The sequence below is a fragment of the Stegastes partitus genome, unplaced genomic scaffold (assembly GCF_000690725.1).
Source record: "Stegastes partitus isolate 25-593 unplaced genomic scaffold, Stegastes_partitus-1.0.2 Scaffold112, whole genome shotgun sequence".
Lineage (NCBI taxonomy): Eukaryota > Metazoa > Chordata > Actinopteri > Pomacentridae > Stegastes > Stegastes partitus.
This window is the reverse complement of record NW_007577843.1, coordinates 269,834-288,276: the sequence shown is the minus strand read 5'-3', so window position 1 is coordinate 288,276 and position 18,443 is coordinate 269,834. Positions and strand designations below refer to the sequence as shown.

The window sequence follows — 18,443 nt, the reverse complement described above, 5'->3', positions numbered from 1 at the left end:
ATTCGGTGAACCAATTTGTCAGGTTTTGTTCAATCATAACACTGATATATGTAAATCAGAAGAGTACTAATTCTTAGAACATATGTACTAAATTCCCCATTTTAAACCAACAACACTGATCTGTGTTATGGGGCACTAAACCATCTATTACTTTAAGTCCTGCAAACAAACACTTTTCTCAGTGTGTGGCGGCTGCAGTCGTTCCTGCGAGCTCAGTGCAGCTTGCTGTCAGGTCGATGTTGTGGCAACAACCGGTGAAGAGAAGCCGGAGGGGTGGAGCAGCTGAGGGGGGATAGGGGCTCCACTGGAGCGACATGGAGGTCACAGAGGTTCCCACTTTGTCAGATGGCAGATAAAAGCCACCAGAGGGTCTGTGGAAGACAGAAACGCTCCACCTGCATGTTTCTGCCTGGTAGCTGGCGGTGTGGTGTCTGCCTCACACATCTCAACACACATCTCAGCTTCAGCTTCAAAGAGCACTTCAAAGTGCTCGTGTGTGTTCTGCCTTTGAACTGTGTGGGCAGCAGGAAGAGACCATCCTGCTTCTGTCCATACTGACCTTAATGATGGAACCATCCTATGATCTACATTTATACACACTGTATATGTTGAAGAACACTGAGCTTTCTGCTTGTGCCACTTGTTCTACCTCCACATAATCAGGTAAGTAGATCTTAAATGTGAGAAAAGACAGCTGGTCGCTATTTTGTGTGAACAGATCAGTGTTCAAGTAAAAAAGCACTAATTTGACACTCAAAGGAGCCACTGAGTGATCAGTCATGGTTTAAAACATTTTTAAAGTAAATCAAATACAATCTCAAAAAATAAAGGGTAACACTATTATTTCAACAGTGCCTTCAGAAACTTGAAAGCAATTTATAACATACACTGATTTCTTTGACTGTTTTCTGCACTTCTGTGAGCACAAGCACACAACATCCTTAGAATGTAGCGTACAGACAGCAGGTCGTGTTTCCACATCACCAGTCAGGATTCAGTCTATGCAATGAAGTGATCGTTTCAGCCTGAATGTTAGCCATGCATATTAGTTAAATATTATTTATTGTGCTTCAATGGATCTCTCCTCCTTAAATATATAGACGCAACTGTTGTCAGCAGATCCAAGATTTTGGCAGTGAAGAAGTATGCATGGAACGAAGTGTCCTTGGGTAAGACACTGAACCTGAAGTTGCTCCCAATGGCAGGCAGCACCTTGCATGGCAGCTCTGTCACCATTGGTGTATGAATGTGTGCATAAATGTGTGAATGAAAAACACATTGTAAAGCGCTTTGAGTGTCGCTATATAAGTGCAGACCATTTACCATTTACCCGTCCTCCTGGCCCTGCCACGACTATGTCACGTTCCCTCTACCAATACATGTGATGGAATATCGGAAACTGCAGCTTCAGAAACCAACCTGGGTTACATTCTCTTCCTCTCTGGTGAAGAACTTAGGAGCACCAATGCAACCACTGTACAAAGCCCTGAGGGGTGTGTGTGTGTGTGTGTGTGTGTGTGTGTTCGGTGCAGTGCTCCAGCTCTCAGCAGGTAGATAGTATCTGCTGATAAGGTCACATCAGAAAAGAGGGATGAGCTCAGTCACATTCCAGGAGAGCAGCACAGCGCTGCAGGTCTGCTGGATGGGGGTAGACGGCTCCACGTTAAAAGAGGAACAGCTCAGTGTGGCTTATTTGTGTGCGAGGACATTTAGGCATATAACCTACGAGCCCACATCACCATTTTGGCACGACAAAACGGTACAAAAACTGGAACCAAGACTTGCCATACTTGCCACACACCAACTTCTACTGATGACAGAGGCCTCAAAGGTTGGTCAGATGTCCACAGACTGTATTTTTAGATGTAAATATGAATACATCCATATGTATACTAACACCACCCCGTTTGAATGTTTTACACCTTTTGTTTTGAAGGACCAAGATTTAAAACTTTTGCCTCTTTTGGGAGTTATTCAATGATTTGGCTCTGCTAGAAATACTTTTGTCTGTGTCCTCACTAAATTCCATGGTTGTGGGAGTTATATTCTAGAGATACTGAACCCTTAAAATTGTTTACCACGTAAGATGTTTGACGGTGAAAATACAAAAATTTCCAGCTTGGAAACAGCACAGTCTGACCTGGCACACAAACGGCGGTCATTAAAGATAAATTATTCAAATGAACTGATTATTTTCTAGGTTCTGAAATGGGCTCAAAACTGCATTTATTCATTAAAATCAAGTTATGATGGTGTGTGCAAACTAGACAGTTTAACCAGAGGGTGGTACAAGCAGAAAAAGGTCACAGGGTCACTAGATATGTTATTCCATCCAGCAGAATTTATGGAAATGAAGCTATTAACTTTCATCATCCATCTTCATTGACCACAGGGTTGGTTAAAGGAAAGTTTCATGTTCAAGGAAAGGTCAGAGTTCAGTCTCTGAAGACCATCCACAGCAACAGACGTGGTAATCTGAATATTAGCTGTGAATTTAAAGTTTTCTCCTCGCATCAAACTTTCTGAACAAGTGCGTGTGTGCGTGCATGTGTGCACACTTACAGCTTTAGCAAACACTCCCATGAGTTCAGGGAACTGGTGTGTGAGCAGAGCCAGCATGGCGGTGAAAGAGCAGAGCCCGGCCGTGAAGAGGATGAAGAAGGGCAGCTCCTTCTTCGGGTAGACTGACACCTCATGAAACACTGCTTCCACGTGGGACACACAAACAAAACAACGTTAGTTTAACGCACAATACTACCACCAGAATTAGACTTTACTGACTGCATATTAATTCATTTTTTTCAAGCCATTTATTTACACAAACACTTTTTCTAAAACTATTGATATTTATTGAAATTAAACATTTTATTGCACGACATTTTTTAGCTACATTGCCCTGCCATACCTGCATTCTTCGTAACAGCCAGCAGGAGGCGACTCCTCTGGTTGTGAAAATAAGCTAAACTGTATCGGAGTCTGTGAGAAAATGACCGTACTTCAAATTTTGTCACATCAGTAAACATTTTCCTGATGAGTTCATGGTCTCACTGGCTAGTTTCAAGTCTCCTTCAATACAGTGTGATGTTCATTTAGTAAATGATGGCCCCATTTAGAGTAAAACATGTGATAAATTAGTGTATTGCAGTGTGTAGTGTGTTGAGTTCTCAGTCAGATCCAGCCCTGACTTGTTACAACACGCCAAACTTAAACCTTCAGAACGGTACTCAGCAAACCAACGGGTGATGTCACGGTTGCTACATTCATACTTTATCTACAGTCTCTGGGTAGATCCCATCATAACAGAGTTGCCATGGGCTTCTGCAGCTCGATGCATTTAGCTTCCTTATGCTGACTGTTTTGCTCATTTTTTAATATTTTGGTACACTCTCCCCACTCTTGTCAACCTCTTTCAATGCATTAGGTCAGTAAATAAAGCTCTGGGATAAAGAGAAAAGGCAGGGGTTGTAAATCTCACAGTAAACTACTATAAAATCAAGAAAAACTTGTGCATTCTGGTAAGTGGAGTTCCTAGCTCCTTAACATTTGACCTGCCTGAACCTCACCTTGTGTGTTAAGTTGCTTCCAGGTAGCTAATGTAGATTCTTTGAGAGGTGCAGTGAGCTTAGACCTTTAAAGATGAAACTCCTATTTGTGCAACAAAAGGTCGATGGCAGCTGTTGTCTATAATGTGAATGTGAGTGTCATTTCATGTTGATATATGCATTTCTAAACAGTTTTTGGTAAAGGGAAGACTGTTACAGGATTCATGGCATAGCAGCAAATTATCATAACTCCCAGTTATTCAACTTTACGTGTTTCCAGAGCAGCCAGGAGATGCATGTGATGTTCATTTTAAGTTCACAACACTTTTGAGTATTTTTGCTCAAAGCCCTGTCCTCTCTCTCCAGAATTATCTCATTATCAGATTACAACCCCGTACTGTGTAGTTCACTGCTCCACAGCTGACCTCACTTAACACAGGCCTGTTGAGACATTACAGACATTAACGAGGCAGTAGCTCAACTTGCGTTTTCACTTATGGAATATTACACCTTAAATGTACACAACATCACAAATCCAGTTGACGAGTCTGAAAATTGACTGATAAACACCTGTGAGTTAACAGGGTCTAAACGACAGGCTGTGTTTTGAGGCTGCAGATGGAGGTGGAGACAAGTATTAAAGAAAAGCATGTTTGACACTGATATGCAAATTCCTTCCTTTTTTCAGAAGGCATTAAGTACATATCTAATAAGAATCTGAGAAGTTAATATTTGCCTGGATTGTTGGTTCTTATTGTAGTTTAATGTTGGTGTCACAAAGGACCTCAGTCAGTAGTCCTTGTATATAGAAGTACTAAACTAAAAACTACCAGATAGGTTCAACAAAGGGCATATCTGTGTATCTCTACATATATGGTTTGACACTTGTTTTGTCACCTTTCTTTTTTCAGCTTGACTCCACGGACTGCATGCTGACAGTCCTCAAAGCTGTCACAGTGGGCCACCTGCCTGGCAAACTGAACAGCAACAGTTTGTCATCCAGGAGTGCGAGAACTGCAACACCTATTTGTTTGACCACTCAGAAACTATCACCATCGATGACTGTGTCATTTGCCGTATTTTTCTAGGACCTGTGAAGGGCCCTGTGTTCGTCAGACACTGTAAAGCCATTGAGTGCATGGTAGCTTGTCTGCAGTGTCACACAAAGGTTGTAAAAAGATGGAGGTGTTTTTGTGCTGTCCCACTCAGCTCACCATGGAGTCATCTACGAGTATGAAGTTCAGCTGCTTTCAGTCCTACTACCCTGAGCTGGCCTTCCACTCAAGCTCAGCATATTCAACAACAACTGGAGCTACAGCCACGACTTCATGTTGATGTCCAGACAAAACAGCTGGAGCTTGTTGCCAGAGGCTTTAGCAGTTCTGGATGAGACACCAAACGCTGAATCTGAATGCAAGTCAGTTCGAATGTCGTGATTGAGTGAGAGTGTGAAGAGGTTTTATTAGTTGGGCATCATTAGATTTTTAGTGTTCTAGTAAAAAGAGGACATGTGAATTGTAAAATGCTGATTGAATTATTATTCAATGAATTGAAAAATGATCAAAAGCAAGGATTAATTATTTGCAAAATTAAATATTCAGAAAATGTAATCATGCTTTAGCATCCACTGTTCTTGGAGCAATTGAAAACACACACAGTGTGATCTAATGCTGGTCATCTTCCAAATAAAAGGAGTTGCGTCATCACTGAAGCGTGATTACTGCCGGCTAAAAAGTGGTCTGAAGATGGCATTTCTTATCAAACCAGGCAGCTCTGTCTACTGAATACATGGAACTCCATTCAAGCAACCATGAGTCTGCAGACTAAAAGTCATCCCCCTTTATTCAGAAACATTTGCTGTAAACCACTGATCCATTAGTTTCTAAGAGTGCTGTGAATATTTCTATCACCATGAATGCATTTAGTTATTCAGTTGCTTTTATCCATTGAGAATTCAGCTCCTTGCTGTAAATGTAATTGAATTTTGATTTAAAGTGTTATGTATGTAAAGTTGTATTTTTATTTCTTAAGACGATGTGTTTGTGTATGTGTTTTCATCAGCCAGGCCAATAATCTGTCCCTCTCTAAACTTAACCCCTGCAGAGTACCATAAGCAAGACAAGGAGGTACTTTTTATATTGTCTTGCCAGGAAAAACACACTTTAATCCCATCACAAACTAAAAAGTAACTGACCAATGAATTTTCTAGAGGATACTTGGTTGGCCTTTCTGGATTCAGATTTGGTGGCTAAACACAAACCTGAGTGTAAATGAGAAGCATTTTTGAAGAAAACCATAAAGTTAACACCTTCTAATCAGGTATGTTGAGTCTACAAAATTCTGACACTTAAACTTCAGATTGTTTAGATGCAGCTGAACTGACAGGCAGGCTCTTTAATAACTCAGAAACATCTGAAGGCAGCAGAGTGGTTGCATGTAAACTGCACACTGTCATGCAGACATGTGTGATCAGGCTACTGCTAACATACAGCTCTATATGGTCTCCAGCCAAACATACAAGAAGTGCTCTGCGCTTGTACCAGAGGAAACACTCTGCTACAGCTGCTGCTGTTTGTGTACACAAATCCACGGTTTACTTTGTCATTTATGTGTCAGTTCTGTTTAATAGGGCAACTTTTAAAAAGTTTATAACTTTTAGAAACACACAGCACAGCATGCTGCTGCTGCTGCTTCTTGTGGCGGGAGGCCAACTTAATCAAATGAAAGTTTGTGCGTGAGGACAGACGAGCTGCTGAGCAGACAGCAGGACGACACAAACTCCACATCAGCTCACAGTCAACCACACAAACACACACACCAGCGTGTGGTCAGTGCTCTGGTGAGGAATTTGTCTCATCATAAGAAAATGAACAGATCAAAGCCCTATTTTTAAAAAAAATGTAGCTTTTACAAACTGCTTGGCTTCTCGTCCTTGAAAAAAAAGGGCATCATAATTAATGAAGGATATCACTGCAGTGACTACGTTTTTAATTCATCTCTACAATTGCATGGCAACGCTCTGCTCTAAATAGGACAATGTGCAAATAACTAGCTGATGATAACACATCCTCTCTATAAGGGCACTGTCCTATGTATCAGTATCAGATATAGGAGAGGTGGTTTTAAGCGGCCACATGTTGCTTTGGCAGAATATCAGACCAATTCACATTCAGTTATGACACTAAATGAGGACTGTGTCAGCGTCTAACCAGCTTTTCTCTCTACTTTGCCATCCATCTATCCATGCTGTCTGTATCCTCTGACTGCCAAAGGAGCTGGTTGATCTGCAAGGTGGCTTTTAGGAAAGAGAAACCCTGTTAAACATCCAATATTCGCAAATGATCACCATAATTCACTGTACAGCTGCATTTTTTATAGAGTTATTAGACCTAATGGTGCAAGTGAAAACATATTTTAGTCATTATTTGAATTACTAAGACCAAGTAATACTGAAGACTGAATCTGCCGGTCGGAGTTAACCCTTGTGTGCCATCCTAGAACACAGGCCAACGCACAACACCTGCCATTTCAACTCTCAGGATGACAAATGAAAAATAAAACAGGACTATTTTGCAATAGTGTACGCATCTAAATCAATTTTCAAACATATTCAGAGCATTTTTTTGCTTAGACTAATGTGTGCGTGTATGTCAGGGCGTCTCTTACTGGGTAGCAGCTCTCTGTCTGCCGTCTCTGTGCAGATGGGGTAGGGATAGAACAGGTGACCCTTCTCCAGAGGATATGGGATCATTCTGAATGCTACAAACACACAACAAAACAAACAAGAAGCCCTGGCATTAACAAAGGGCTCCAGACACCTGGTGACCTGAGTAATAATGAGCACTGAATGTTTTTCATGCAGCCGGTTAAGAGAACATTTACAATATTTCAGCTTTGAATGAAACTGCTCATGTGTTACTCAGCTGCCACTGGAGTGTTTTTACTGTAATAGTGTGAGCATTAGTGTGTACTCACTGCCTTCCCAGGTGCAGTGCAGCAGGTTGAGCGCTCCCTCCACCCTTTTCCAGTGCTGCAGGTGGAAGAAGGCATAAGCGATAGCCTCACTGTCACCTCTCTTCAGAATGTGTTCTGGAGGAAGAATCAGACTCTTCATCTCCAGCAGATACTGAGGGGGATGAGAGATGAACAAAGACAAATGATGTACAGGAGAAAGAGAATGTGAAAAACAGAGATGAATGAAAGTGCATCTGAACAGCTACTAAAGGCCACGTGATTAAACCAAAACAGCATCCACAGATGCTTTAGCGTGACCTAAGCTAACATTTGTAAACTTCTAATATTTATATACTCAAACTCTGAAGTCACATCCCAATTCAGGCCTTTACATATTAAATTTCTGTATTTTTTCTTTCTCAGATGATCAAATGAACTAACTAACCTCCATTGCAAAGTTTTGTGTATTTTACGCTTTACAGCTCAACTGGTTCTTAAACAGACACAAACAGACTCCTGCCTCCTATTTGTCCTCCTCTTTAATAGTGTAGCTCCTCGTAAACAGATCATCTAAATATTTTAGACTTCTGAGCATGAATGCTGAATCATTCAAAAGAAAACCACAACGCATCTAAGACGAGATTGATTCTCCCACCATCAGCTAGAGCCTTGGCCATACATTAGCATGACTGCCATTATGTATTAGCTGATTTTAGACAGTAAAGTATGTACTATGCATCACACAGAATGATCAGGGAGGTATGTGACCAATCTCAAATTAGAAGACAGTAAGATGACCTACATCCACAGGAGAGCTGTGGCAAGTTCTCCAAGATGTTTGAAACAAACTACCACCAAAAATGTCAACAAATGTAACTGGGAGAACTGGTACTGCTTCAGTTACAACAAATAACCTTTCAGACATTGATTATTTCTGTAATAAAGGCATATCTGAACGATGCGGCTTCGTGTCTGAATGAGCACCCTGCTCACGCACAAGTCTGAACTGCAATTTGAGGAAGGCTTCTTCCACATTTCAGCAATATTGGTCCAAAACATAACACACAGCAGAAGAACACAGTTAACACAGTCAGTCATATTTCATGTGAACCGTTCACCACCTTCATCCTCCAGCAGCTGTCCGACATGGTGAGCACGGTGTATGGTGTGCTTGTGTTTGTGTTTGTGTGTAGTGTCCCTCTGAGACTCACTTTGGGGACGTGAGGGTTAAATTCCACCGCTCTGTGGATGGCTTCTACTGCGTTCATCTCTGCTGTGCTGAGCCCTCGCCTCGACGCTGCCTCTGGAGAGAACCTGCATGTGTACACAGACACACACAAAACAGTCATGTGACTTGAAACTGCATAACAGGAGCTGATAGGCATTATTTTAAACCAGATCTAATAGTTAATACTAACTGTGCTGCCTTTGAGCATCAAAAAAAATGCCTGACAGGTGAAAGCAACTGCTGGGTGGACTGTCAGCAAACTTGGATTAGTACACATGTGAGGGCCTGAGCAGGAAGATACACCAGAACATCCAAATATCGTTTCAAGGTGTTGTTTTGATATAAGAAAATACTTTACACTCAATGCAAAAGATATATTGAGATGGGCATATGACTGACTACCAAAAAAGAATATGAATAATTTAAGTAATTTTAATAAATATGAAATACATCATGTAATATCGGACTGATCTCTGCAAGCACTGTTTCATTGTATATTTGAATAGCTCACTGAGTATGTATCTGAAAACACTGTCACCACCCTTTTGAGCCTACAGTCCGTAGAGTTTGGGGTTATATTTGGATTCATGAGGAGGGGAGCCCTCCTCAGGTGAAGGAGGAGCTCACAGATCATACTGTCAACAGTGGAAATAGAGGATAGTTCTTCAGTTAAGAACATGTCTGGTTAAAACTGTACAAATTGTGTGTTTCCGGAAAGACCTGTTGCACCGCAAACTAAATTCACTCAAATACACTGCAGTATATACATATAATGAATAGTTTAGGAAACACTGACACTCTTGCCATACATAAAATCATAGACCTCTTTGCATTGACAAACCAGCAAAACTATTTACAGTAACTTATGGCCTGAGGAGAATAAAGTCTGTTTTGTTAGGCTGTTGTGTTAGGTATACTATTTGTTTTGTATTTCCAAAAGTGATTGGATAAATTCATGTTTCATTAACGCCACTGCTGCAAATACTGCAAAAAGAAGAAGCAAAACTGAAAACACTAATAATACACTTCATGGTCGAGAGAAAACAGTATTTGCTGAAAATAAAAAATATAGTGGCAGTTCTAATGGTTTGTCCTGAACACAACTATGTTGTTTCCAATGACTTCTCCATAAGAATTGTGTGTGCAGCACCCCAGCTCTTTGCTTGCAGAAAAGCATATAGGTTAATAAAACTACATACTTGGAGATCATATCGATTCTCCTGCTGGATGCTGCAGTTGGTAAACAAAGCTAAAGAAGGGATGGCAACATTCTACATTTGTTTTTTCACTATGACACACAGTCTGAAAGCAAATTTCAAGATTTGTTTGTGAGCGGGTGAAGCTGTGATACAGAGACAGAGCTCCGGCAAGGTGGCTCAGTTTAACACCTGTGTACAGTGCTGTTTGTTTATCTGAACTTTGCTTGATGAAGGTGTGAAGACTAAAATGTTGTTGAAGTGAGTGCAAGTGATTGACAGCTTACACGATTCTTTGATCATGCACAGCGCAAAAACAATTTAGAAACTGCAACCCTCAAAAAACAAATAAAAAGGGATGGAGAACAGACAACAATAAGTAGAAGCATTAGGTCTTTTCATGTGGGAACTCTGTTTTTATCTATGCAGCAACAGTATGACTTCATTATACACTGCTCAAAAAATAAAGGGAACACTAAAATAACATATCCTAGATCTCAATGAATGAAATATTCTAGTCGAAAAACTTTATTCATTACATAGTGGAATGGGTTGAGAACAAAATAACATAAAAAGGATCAATGTAAATCAAAATTATTATCCCACAGAGGTCTGGATTTGGAATTATACTCAAAATAAAAGTGGAAAATCACATTACAGGCTGATCCAGCTTGAGTGGAAATTCCTCAAGAGAAGTCAGAATGAAGCTCAGTAGTGTGTGTGGCCTCCACGTGCCTGTAGGACCTCCCTACAATGCCTGGGCATGCTCCTGATGAGGCAGGATGTTCTCCTGAGGGATCTCCTCCCAGACCTGGATTAAAGCATCAATCAACTCCTGGACAGTCTGTGGTGCAGCGTGCCGTTGGTGGATGGAACGAGACATGATGTCCCAGATGTGCTCAATTGGATTGAAGTCTGGGGAACGGGCCGGCCAGTCCATGGCACTAATGCCTTCATCATACAGGAACTACTGACACACTTCAGCCACATGAGGTCTAGCATTGTCATGCATCAGAAGGAACCCAGGGCCCACTGCACCAGCATCTGGTCTCACAATGGGTCTAAGGATCTCATCCTGGTACCTAATGGCAGTCAGGGTACATCTGGCTAGCACATGGAGGGCTGTGGGCCCTCCAAAGAAATGCCTCTCCACGCCATTACTGACCCACCCCCAACCCATCATACTGGAGGATGCTGCAGGTAGCAGAACGTTCTCCACGGTGTCTCCAGACTCTGTCATGGCTGTCACATGTGCTCAGTGTGAAACTGCTCTCATTTGTGAAGAGCACAGGGCGCTAGTGGTGAATCTGCCAATCTTGGTGTTCTCTAGCAAATGCAATCTCCCTGCACGGTGCTGGGCTGTAAGCACAAGCCCCACTGGTGGACGTCAGGCCCTCATACCACCTCATGGAGTCTGTTTCTGACAGTTTGAGCAGAAACATGCATATTAGTGGCCTGCTGGAGGTCATTCTGCAGGGCTCTGGCAGTGCTCCTCCTGGTCCTCCTTTACAAAGGAGGAGGTAGCATCCTGCTGCTGGGTTGTTGCCTTCCTATGGTCCCCTCCACGTCTCCTGGTGTAATGGCCTGTCTCCTGGTATCTCCTTCATGCTCTGGACACTGTGCTGAGAGACACAGCAAACCTTCTTGCCACAGCTCATGTTGATGTGCCATCCTGGATGAGCTGCACTACCTGAGCAACTTGTGTGGGTTGTAGACACCGCCTCATGCTACCTCTAGGGCTGAGAGCACTGACAAAATGCAAAAGTGACCAAAATATCAGCCAGAAAGGATGAGAACAGAGAAATGGTCTGTGGTCACCACCTGCAGAACCACTCCTCTATAGGGCTTGTCTTGCTAACTGCCTCTTATCTCCACCTTGTCTGTTCCATTTGCACAACAGCAGGTGAAATTGATTCACAATCAGTGTTGCTTCCTAACTGGACAGGTTGATTTTGCATAAGTGTGATTGACTTGGAGTTACATTGTGTTTTTAGGTGATTCCTTTATTTTTTGAGCAGTGTATATTCTACGTGGTGCACCTGTGCCACCAGAGCACACCACTTCTCACAATAACACTGATCAACCCCCAAGGTGTCCCACTGCTGCTACACCATCACTCAGTTCTATTCTCTCATTCATACTGAACAGGTCCCCAGGGCTATTTTCAGCTGGGTTTTAGACTCTTAAATAGCAGTAGAGGAATGTCAGATCCACCAGAAAGCAATGAAAAGCGATACTCACTTGTCCGATACCGCCCTGGCTTTGAGCAAGGCTGCTGTGTAGCATATTGTTGCAGATTTGGGTAAGCTAATATCTGTGGAGGAGACAAAAAGCAGACATAGACAGAGAGGAGAGGGCATGGTGTTTAGTTAATGCGGTAGAAGTTTGGAATTACAAGTGTTAGAGGGAATGGCTGTGTTTAAGAATACTGCCGCTGCCCAGAGGGGTTTGTCGATGAACCTAATAAGTTTGGGTTTCATGGCTTGGGAGTGTTATGTTGTCAAGCCTTAGCTGTTAGTTATCTAACAGTCAAGTGTGTTCTGCTGTACTTTAGATGCAACACGTAAACATAACCCCCCCAACAAGAAGGCAGTCATACACTCCAGAGCTTTGAGATGCTTTAGGAGGAAATGTATCGCCTTCACTAGTGGGAAAACACCTGCTTCATACAACACATCTTAAAAGAGCTATGTTTTTGATTAATTTCCTGCCAGCTAGCTAATTGATAAATTGCTCAGTTCTTTCAGCTCAAGCTGGTACACAGTCAGTAGAAATTGAGACACTTTTTGCTACTAAAATCAATCGAATCTATTAAAACAACATTTGCTACATAAGTGCAGTTAAAAACTAACAAAGCAGTGTACCATAAAATGGGAAAGACTAAATAAAGATTTTATGCCCTTGATATATACTCTCTGGACATTCCTGTGCAGTAAACGTTAAGTAAATTGCAAGTATGGTTGGTTAATATTTTGTGCAGTTCAAGTTAAAAAAGCAATGATGGTTATACTTAAAGCAAACATGCATTTTTTTTTTTTTACAGAAGTCTGTCAGCTCAAAATGATAGAATTACAGTATTTTTGGTGGTTTCAGTGTTCAATTACTCTTTCAGTAACTCCGAAGTGCTGCGTTATTACTACAACCATCGGCACTGGCATCCAGAAGAAACTACCAACAATAAATAGATGTGGTTGTGGATCACAGAACTGTGTCCCTCACCGTCGTACTTGGCCAGAACGGCCTGGACGTCAGCGTAGTTCTGGAGCTCTAGTAGTGACTCCAGTAGGTTCTCGTGGATGTTGAACATACTGAGGAGAGGGAACTCCTTCATTAACTGGAAAACACACAACTGTTGTTACATGTAATACCGGACAGGGGGCGACACATGCACAGTCAGCAGACAAGAGCTTTGGGTCATCACTACGCAAAACTGCCCAGTTACAGTCTTGTAACGTGAATGAATGTCACTGAGTTGTTTTCTGTGTTGTAATTTACTGTATCTTCCTAACTTTTCATCATTTCAGAAATCAAATAAAATTGTGTGTCTTTTTGTGTCTGTCTATCTGTGCGCGTGTATTCTGCTGGCAACTTGTGTACTTACATCTCTCATCATTTTAACTGCTTCTCGTGTTCGGCCAAGCTTTCTGGAGCACATGGCCAGTCTCCTCTTTATATACACCAACACATTGGTGTCTCTTCCTGGTGAAGAAACACAAAAACATCATTTGGCAAAAGCAAAGTACTTTTAGCTTCAGTTGTAATAAAACTGGGAGTGAGCTGGATCAGGTTACATTTTTCTAAAGCATTTCATGTGTACAAGCAACTTTGCAAACTGGAATGTTAAACTTGATTCTCATTTGCCCAAGAAGTGTGTTACAGCATGGATTATACTCACTGTGCTGGGCTTCATACTGTGTACCATGATGTTGGAGCTGTTGGCTGCGGCGATAGCAGCCTTCACCAGCTTTTAGCGCTTGTTTAAACAATCTCTCAGCCTCCATGATGGTGGTGGCCTCCTCCTCTGCCAGCAGGATGTATGCTGTTGCACAGCTACAGAAGGAGAAAGAGACAAAAGAGAAAAGCCAAAGAATTAAAAGCCAACTTTGTCTCACTTTGTCTTATAGATTTACTCATAAATGTACCACCTCAATATACAGTGCTGCTTGTGTGTCTACACAGCGTGGCAACTCTGCAATATAAAACTGCTTCTGCGCCTATGAGTCTGCATTTGAAAGCAGCATCTGACAGAGCACTGATCCGAGAAGGTCTCTTCTGAGTCGACCTGCAGTCACAGCCTTGATACCAGCTGAGAGCAACATGTACTGCTGTCACAATTCCACTGCACTGTCTTTGTTGTCACAGATGCTCCTAAAAATAAACCTACACTTTCATGAAAACAAGTAAAGACATCTTCCCCTGTGAATGATGAAGGCACCCAGAGGGCTAATCTGTGACTAGATGCATTACTGCTCCCACCAACAAATTTTGCAGTTCCCAATGTCAAATTTTGATCTATTGCCCTGAGAGCACGTTTATTATCATTTTGTATTTCGGGATCGAATCAAGATTATGAATTTATTGTTTGCTAGACTTTATAGTTTAACATAAAAAAAGACTTGATAAGGTTCCAGAAAATGCAAATGCAAAGAAAAAGTCTGGAGGTAGAATGACTATTTGTAAAACAGTAGGCGGTAAATAAATGATTTTTGAGTTTAAATGGCTGATAGCAGCAGTTCAGAGACTTAAGGTCAGAGCCCTAATGGCAGCTGACCTGAATCTGATCACCACAGCACCCAAAGATATTCTACCACATAAAATTAAAATAAGGAAAACAGAGAAATAAAGAGGACGTGAACTCACTCTTCAAGCTCTAGAGCTTCATGTGCTGCAGAGATGCGAGCCTGTGGGTTTCTTTCTCTCCACGCCTTCTGCATGACTGCAACCACACAAACACGCAGGAACATATTTAATATGTCACAAGGGTCATATTACTATCTGTGCACATGAATCAAAATACAAGGTTGTATATATTGCATATGCATAAGTTTTCTCACTGGCATCAGCAGGCCGGAGGTGGTCTGAGTCGCAGGTAAAGAAGGTTTGGTGATCTTGTGCTGACAGGTTCATGTCGTAGTATGTCAGCGGCTCTCGACCTGTTACCCATGTATACCTGGATACCAGCACCGTGACAAAATGAGACACGTTAATAATAAGGTACTGATCAACCCTTACAAAATACATTATAAAAACTAATGAAAGAGGTTATACATGGAGCTCAGCATGAAGGCTTATTGGCATAAAAAAAGATAGACTAATCACAACACGAGAAACGGAAAAGTGGACGACTCAACAGGAGGAACAATAGGCAGACAAAAAAAAGAGAACAAAAGATAATAAAGGCTGAAAATCAAAAGGGGGGTAAAGAAATAAAAGACATTAGATAAAGGCAAAACAGAATTTACAAGAAAACGAAGACCAAGAGACAAAACCAAGACACAGAGTGTGAAGCTGTGGGAAAAAAGTATGAAAAGGAAAAGGAATAGTGTAGTAAACACTATTCAGTTTGATAAAGACAAACAAGAGAGGTTGAGAATGAACATGAAAAAGACTGATTGAAAAACAAACAAGACAGAAGACAGATCAGAAAAAGGGAGAGACGTTAACAAACCAAAGCCCCAAACCAGCAGAGACTTTTCAGATGCAGGTAGCTTTACCGCTGTCACTCACCGATTATATTCAGCTCCACGAAATAAATTCAACGGATTTCTCCATACTTTACATTCTGCAGGAGAAAGACAGAGAGAGCACAACACTGGCGATGAGTGTCAAGGGCAAAGCTGACACTGAGCCTGCTCTGCGCACTTCAAAGGGCTCGACTGTGCATTCTGCCATCTACCCTGCAGCTCCCTGACTGGCACATCGATCTCTTTGAGAGTACAGCTGACAGGGAAAAAGCCTTATAACTCCTCAGTGACCAAACGCACTTCTGCACAAACTCTGGCTGCTGTCAGAAAACAGTCACAAGCTTGTATTTTGGCTGACAGTGCCGCACTGAACAATATCTGGTTTTCCATAATGTGGATAACAAGATGCCTTTGATCTTCCAGTAACTTGCCTAGCAGATATGTTACACTTTACAGATCAAGATCAATTTGCTCATCAAGGGCAGTACTGCTTTGCCTGTATAAAAAGCTCTATGTTATCTGTGGCTCTGGAGAAGATGAGACAGGCCCTGACCAAGTAATCAGGCTTTCAAGCTTATGCATAGAAAGCCTGTGTTACAAACCGGGGTGTTGAGTTTTAAAGATCAGGACATTTACCAGACAGGAAAGTTTAAGCCAGTAATGCAGTTAAACTGCACTACAGGGAGTTTGCGTTTTTGGAGCTTGACCCATAAAGACAACTTAAAGGTAGGATTTCAGCCTCAGCTACACTGATTTTGATTGAATTCTTTTCTCCGTTTCTTCTTTAATAATTTCATTTGTAGAATGTTAGAAAGAGGAGAAAAAGACACAAAGCAAGACTCAAACTTATTCTATTAAAAAAGGAAACCCTCCTATTTGCTGGAGCCATTAAATGTTTATTTTGTCTTGATGAACGGATTGTAATGATTACATAATCAATGAACCAACTTTTTATGCCCAAACAATGACAAGTATATACAGATTTCTACTTGACCAAAGAAACAAAATCCACTAAGACTGTACTTTCAAGCTAAGACCCCCAGTAAAAATGCAAGATTTATTTCAGACATGTTAATTTACAACAGAAACTAACCAATCTATGCTGTGTACTACAGTCTTGCATTTCAAGTGCAAAACCATGACTACAAGTGACTACACTTGAACCTGTCCATCTCTGACTTCTCCTGTAACCAAGAACAATAATAAGCTGAAATGTGCATCTCTCACTTGGATGAAGAGATTTACCCAGAGTAGATTATTAGCCTGAAAATTGAGGATTATTTGAAATAATTAGAGCGCCTTTCTTCTCTTGGTTATGGCTTGTTGATTTTAGTACAGCACACATAATCCTACTTAATTCAGAGTTGTTTGGCTGAAAACAAAAGCAGGCTGCATGACGTCGGCACATAGAGTTCAATGACAGGATTCTCTGGAGAAAACTTGCAGAAATTAAACAGACTGGGTGAAGTCATCCACCATTACTATTTGATCTACTTTCCTTTGCAACTTTGGGTTGCTGCTGCTGCTATAGTTTTTTTTTTTTTTTTTTAAATACACAGAAAACACTGGTGTAAAAAAAGAGGCTGAGTCACTCAATGTATAAGTGATGCATATGTAGGATAAATGGTTGCCTGTATAATTCACAATGGAACTAAAGGAGCTATTCAGCACTGAGACATCTCTGCTTTGAAATGAATAAAATTGCGTGGGGGAGCAAAAACACATTCAACGGATTAACCATGATCAAAGTATCACTGATGTAGAACGGAAGCCAGGAAGCTGCGAAGCAGAGCTCACTCAGGGGTGACTGTGGAGGATACCGCTGGACAGACCTGAATTTCTTAGATTGCCTCTTCTGTAGTTTACAAAGCCAAGGATCGGGGGTTCAGTTGTGCATGGCCCGCAGTGTTCTTACATTAAAAGGTACATTTCCTCTTACAACAAACTTTCCTCAGAATAGAAACTGTGTCTTGTCCAAAATCACTTTTCATCGTGTTTCTTTTGTTTTAATGGATTTTGGTTCTGGACACATATTCGAATCTAGAACCCAGGCGATATTCAAATAATTACCAAAGCACCAGGTTATGTTCTAATAAAGTAATTATCTAACAAGTACCACATTAGAATTAAAGTGAAATTTTGGCGTACCTAATCAAGTGTGTGCTCAAAGTATTGTACAGCCTGTATATCAAAAATTTTACGGATATATGCATCTTCTATATTAGATAGAAAATGAACAATATTACCCCAAACTATTGTAAAGTACTACTAAATACTTATAAGGATGAACTGAACTGGAACTAGTTTCAGTGTGTGACAGAAACAGAGTGCAGAGTCAACGCACAGCTCTTGTCATTATAACAATACAAGATGAGGATAATTCTGTATTTCTGCATTCTTGAGTATTCTTAATCTCACGTGGCCCTTTGTTGACAAATAAACAAACTATTGATTCATTTTTTAACAGAAAAGGTCATGCAGACCCTCCTGTGTCATTCCAGTCAAATTTCTGATGAAGACATTTTAACAGGGATGGCTCACACAATTTACCCAGCTGACATATTGCAAAGAAAGGAATGCCATGTATTGTATGTACTGTTCTCAGTGTAACCCAACATTTGTGTGGAAAATGCTGAAATGACAGTAAAGTTTAAGTTCTTGTAAAGCATAAACAGCAGCATGAAGCACAAACTACAGCAAGAGATCCAATCATGGAATTGCACCATTTAAAATAATCGTTTTTCACCTAAAGCATGAATTCACATCGTGACATTTGTGATTTAAAATAACACAGAAAAATTGTGTTTCTGTAAAGTAGCTAATTATTATAAAAGCAGAC

At 41.0% G+C, this 18,443-nt stretch overlaps 1 protein-coding gene and 1 pseudogene across 6 annotated transcripts in view; one reads left to right on the top strand and one right to left on the bottom strand.

Moving 5' to 3' along the window:
• LOC103354564 (suppressor of tumorigenicity 7 protein homolog) overlaps window positions 1–18,443 on the bottom strand; it is a 56,840-nt gene that overhangs the window by 1,486 nt on the left and 36,911 nt on the right. For 3 of the 6 annotated variants that reach the window (XM_008277980.1, XM_008277981.1, XM_008277984.1), the window contains 11 exons: window positions 15,648–15,702; window positions 14,975–15,090; window positions 14,781–14,856; window positions 13,816–13,970; window positions 13,522–13,619; window positions 13,140–13,269; window positions 12,162–12,234; window positions 8,708–8,810; window positions 7,518–7,668; window positions 7,209–7,301; window positions 2,563–2,705 (listed from right to left, as the gene is read on the bottom strand). In XM_008277980.1, the coding sequence (XP_008276202.1) occupies window positions 2,563–2,705; window positions 7,209–7,301; window positions 7,518–7,668; window positions 8,708–8,810; window positions 12,162–12,234; window positions 13,140–13,269; window positions 13,522–13,619; window positions 13,816–13,970; window positions 14,781–14,856; window positions 14,975–15,090; window positions 15,648–15,702 (1,193 nt within the window). The remainder of the gene's footprint in view (window positions 1–2,562; window positions 2,706–7,208; window positions 7,302–7,517; window positions 7,669–8,707; window positions 8,811–12,161; window positions 12,235–13,139; window positions 13,270–13,521; window positions 13,620–13,815; window positions 13,971–14,780; window positions 14,857–14,974; window positions 15,091–15,647; window positions 15,703–18,443) is intronic. The other 3 variants (XM_008277982.1, XM_008277983.1, XM_008277985.1) reach the window with 3 other exon arrangements.
• LOC103354563 (protein XRP2-like) lies at window positions 2,717–6,324 on the top strand (annotated as a pseudogene).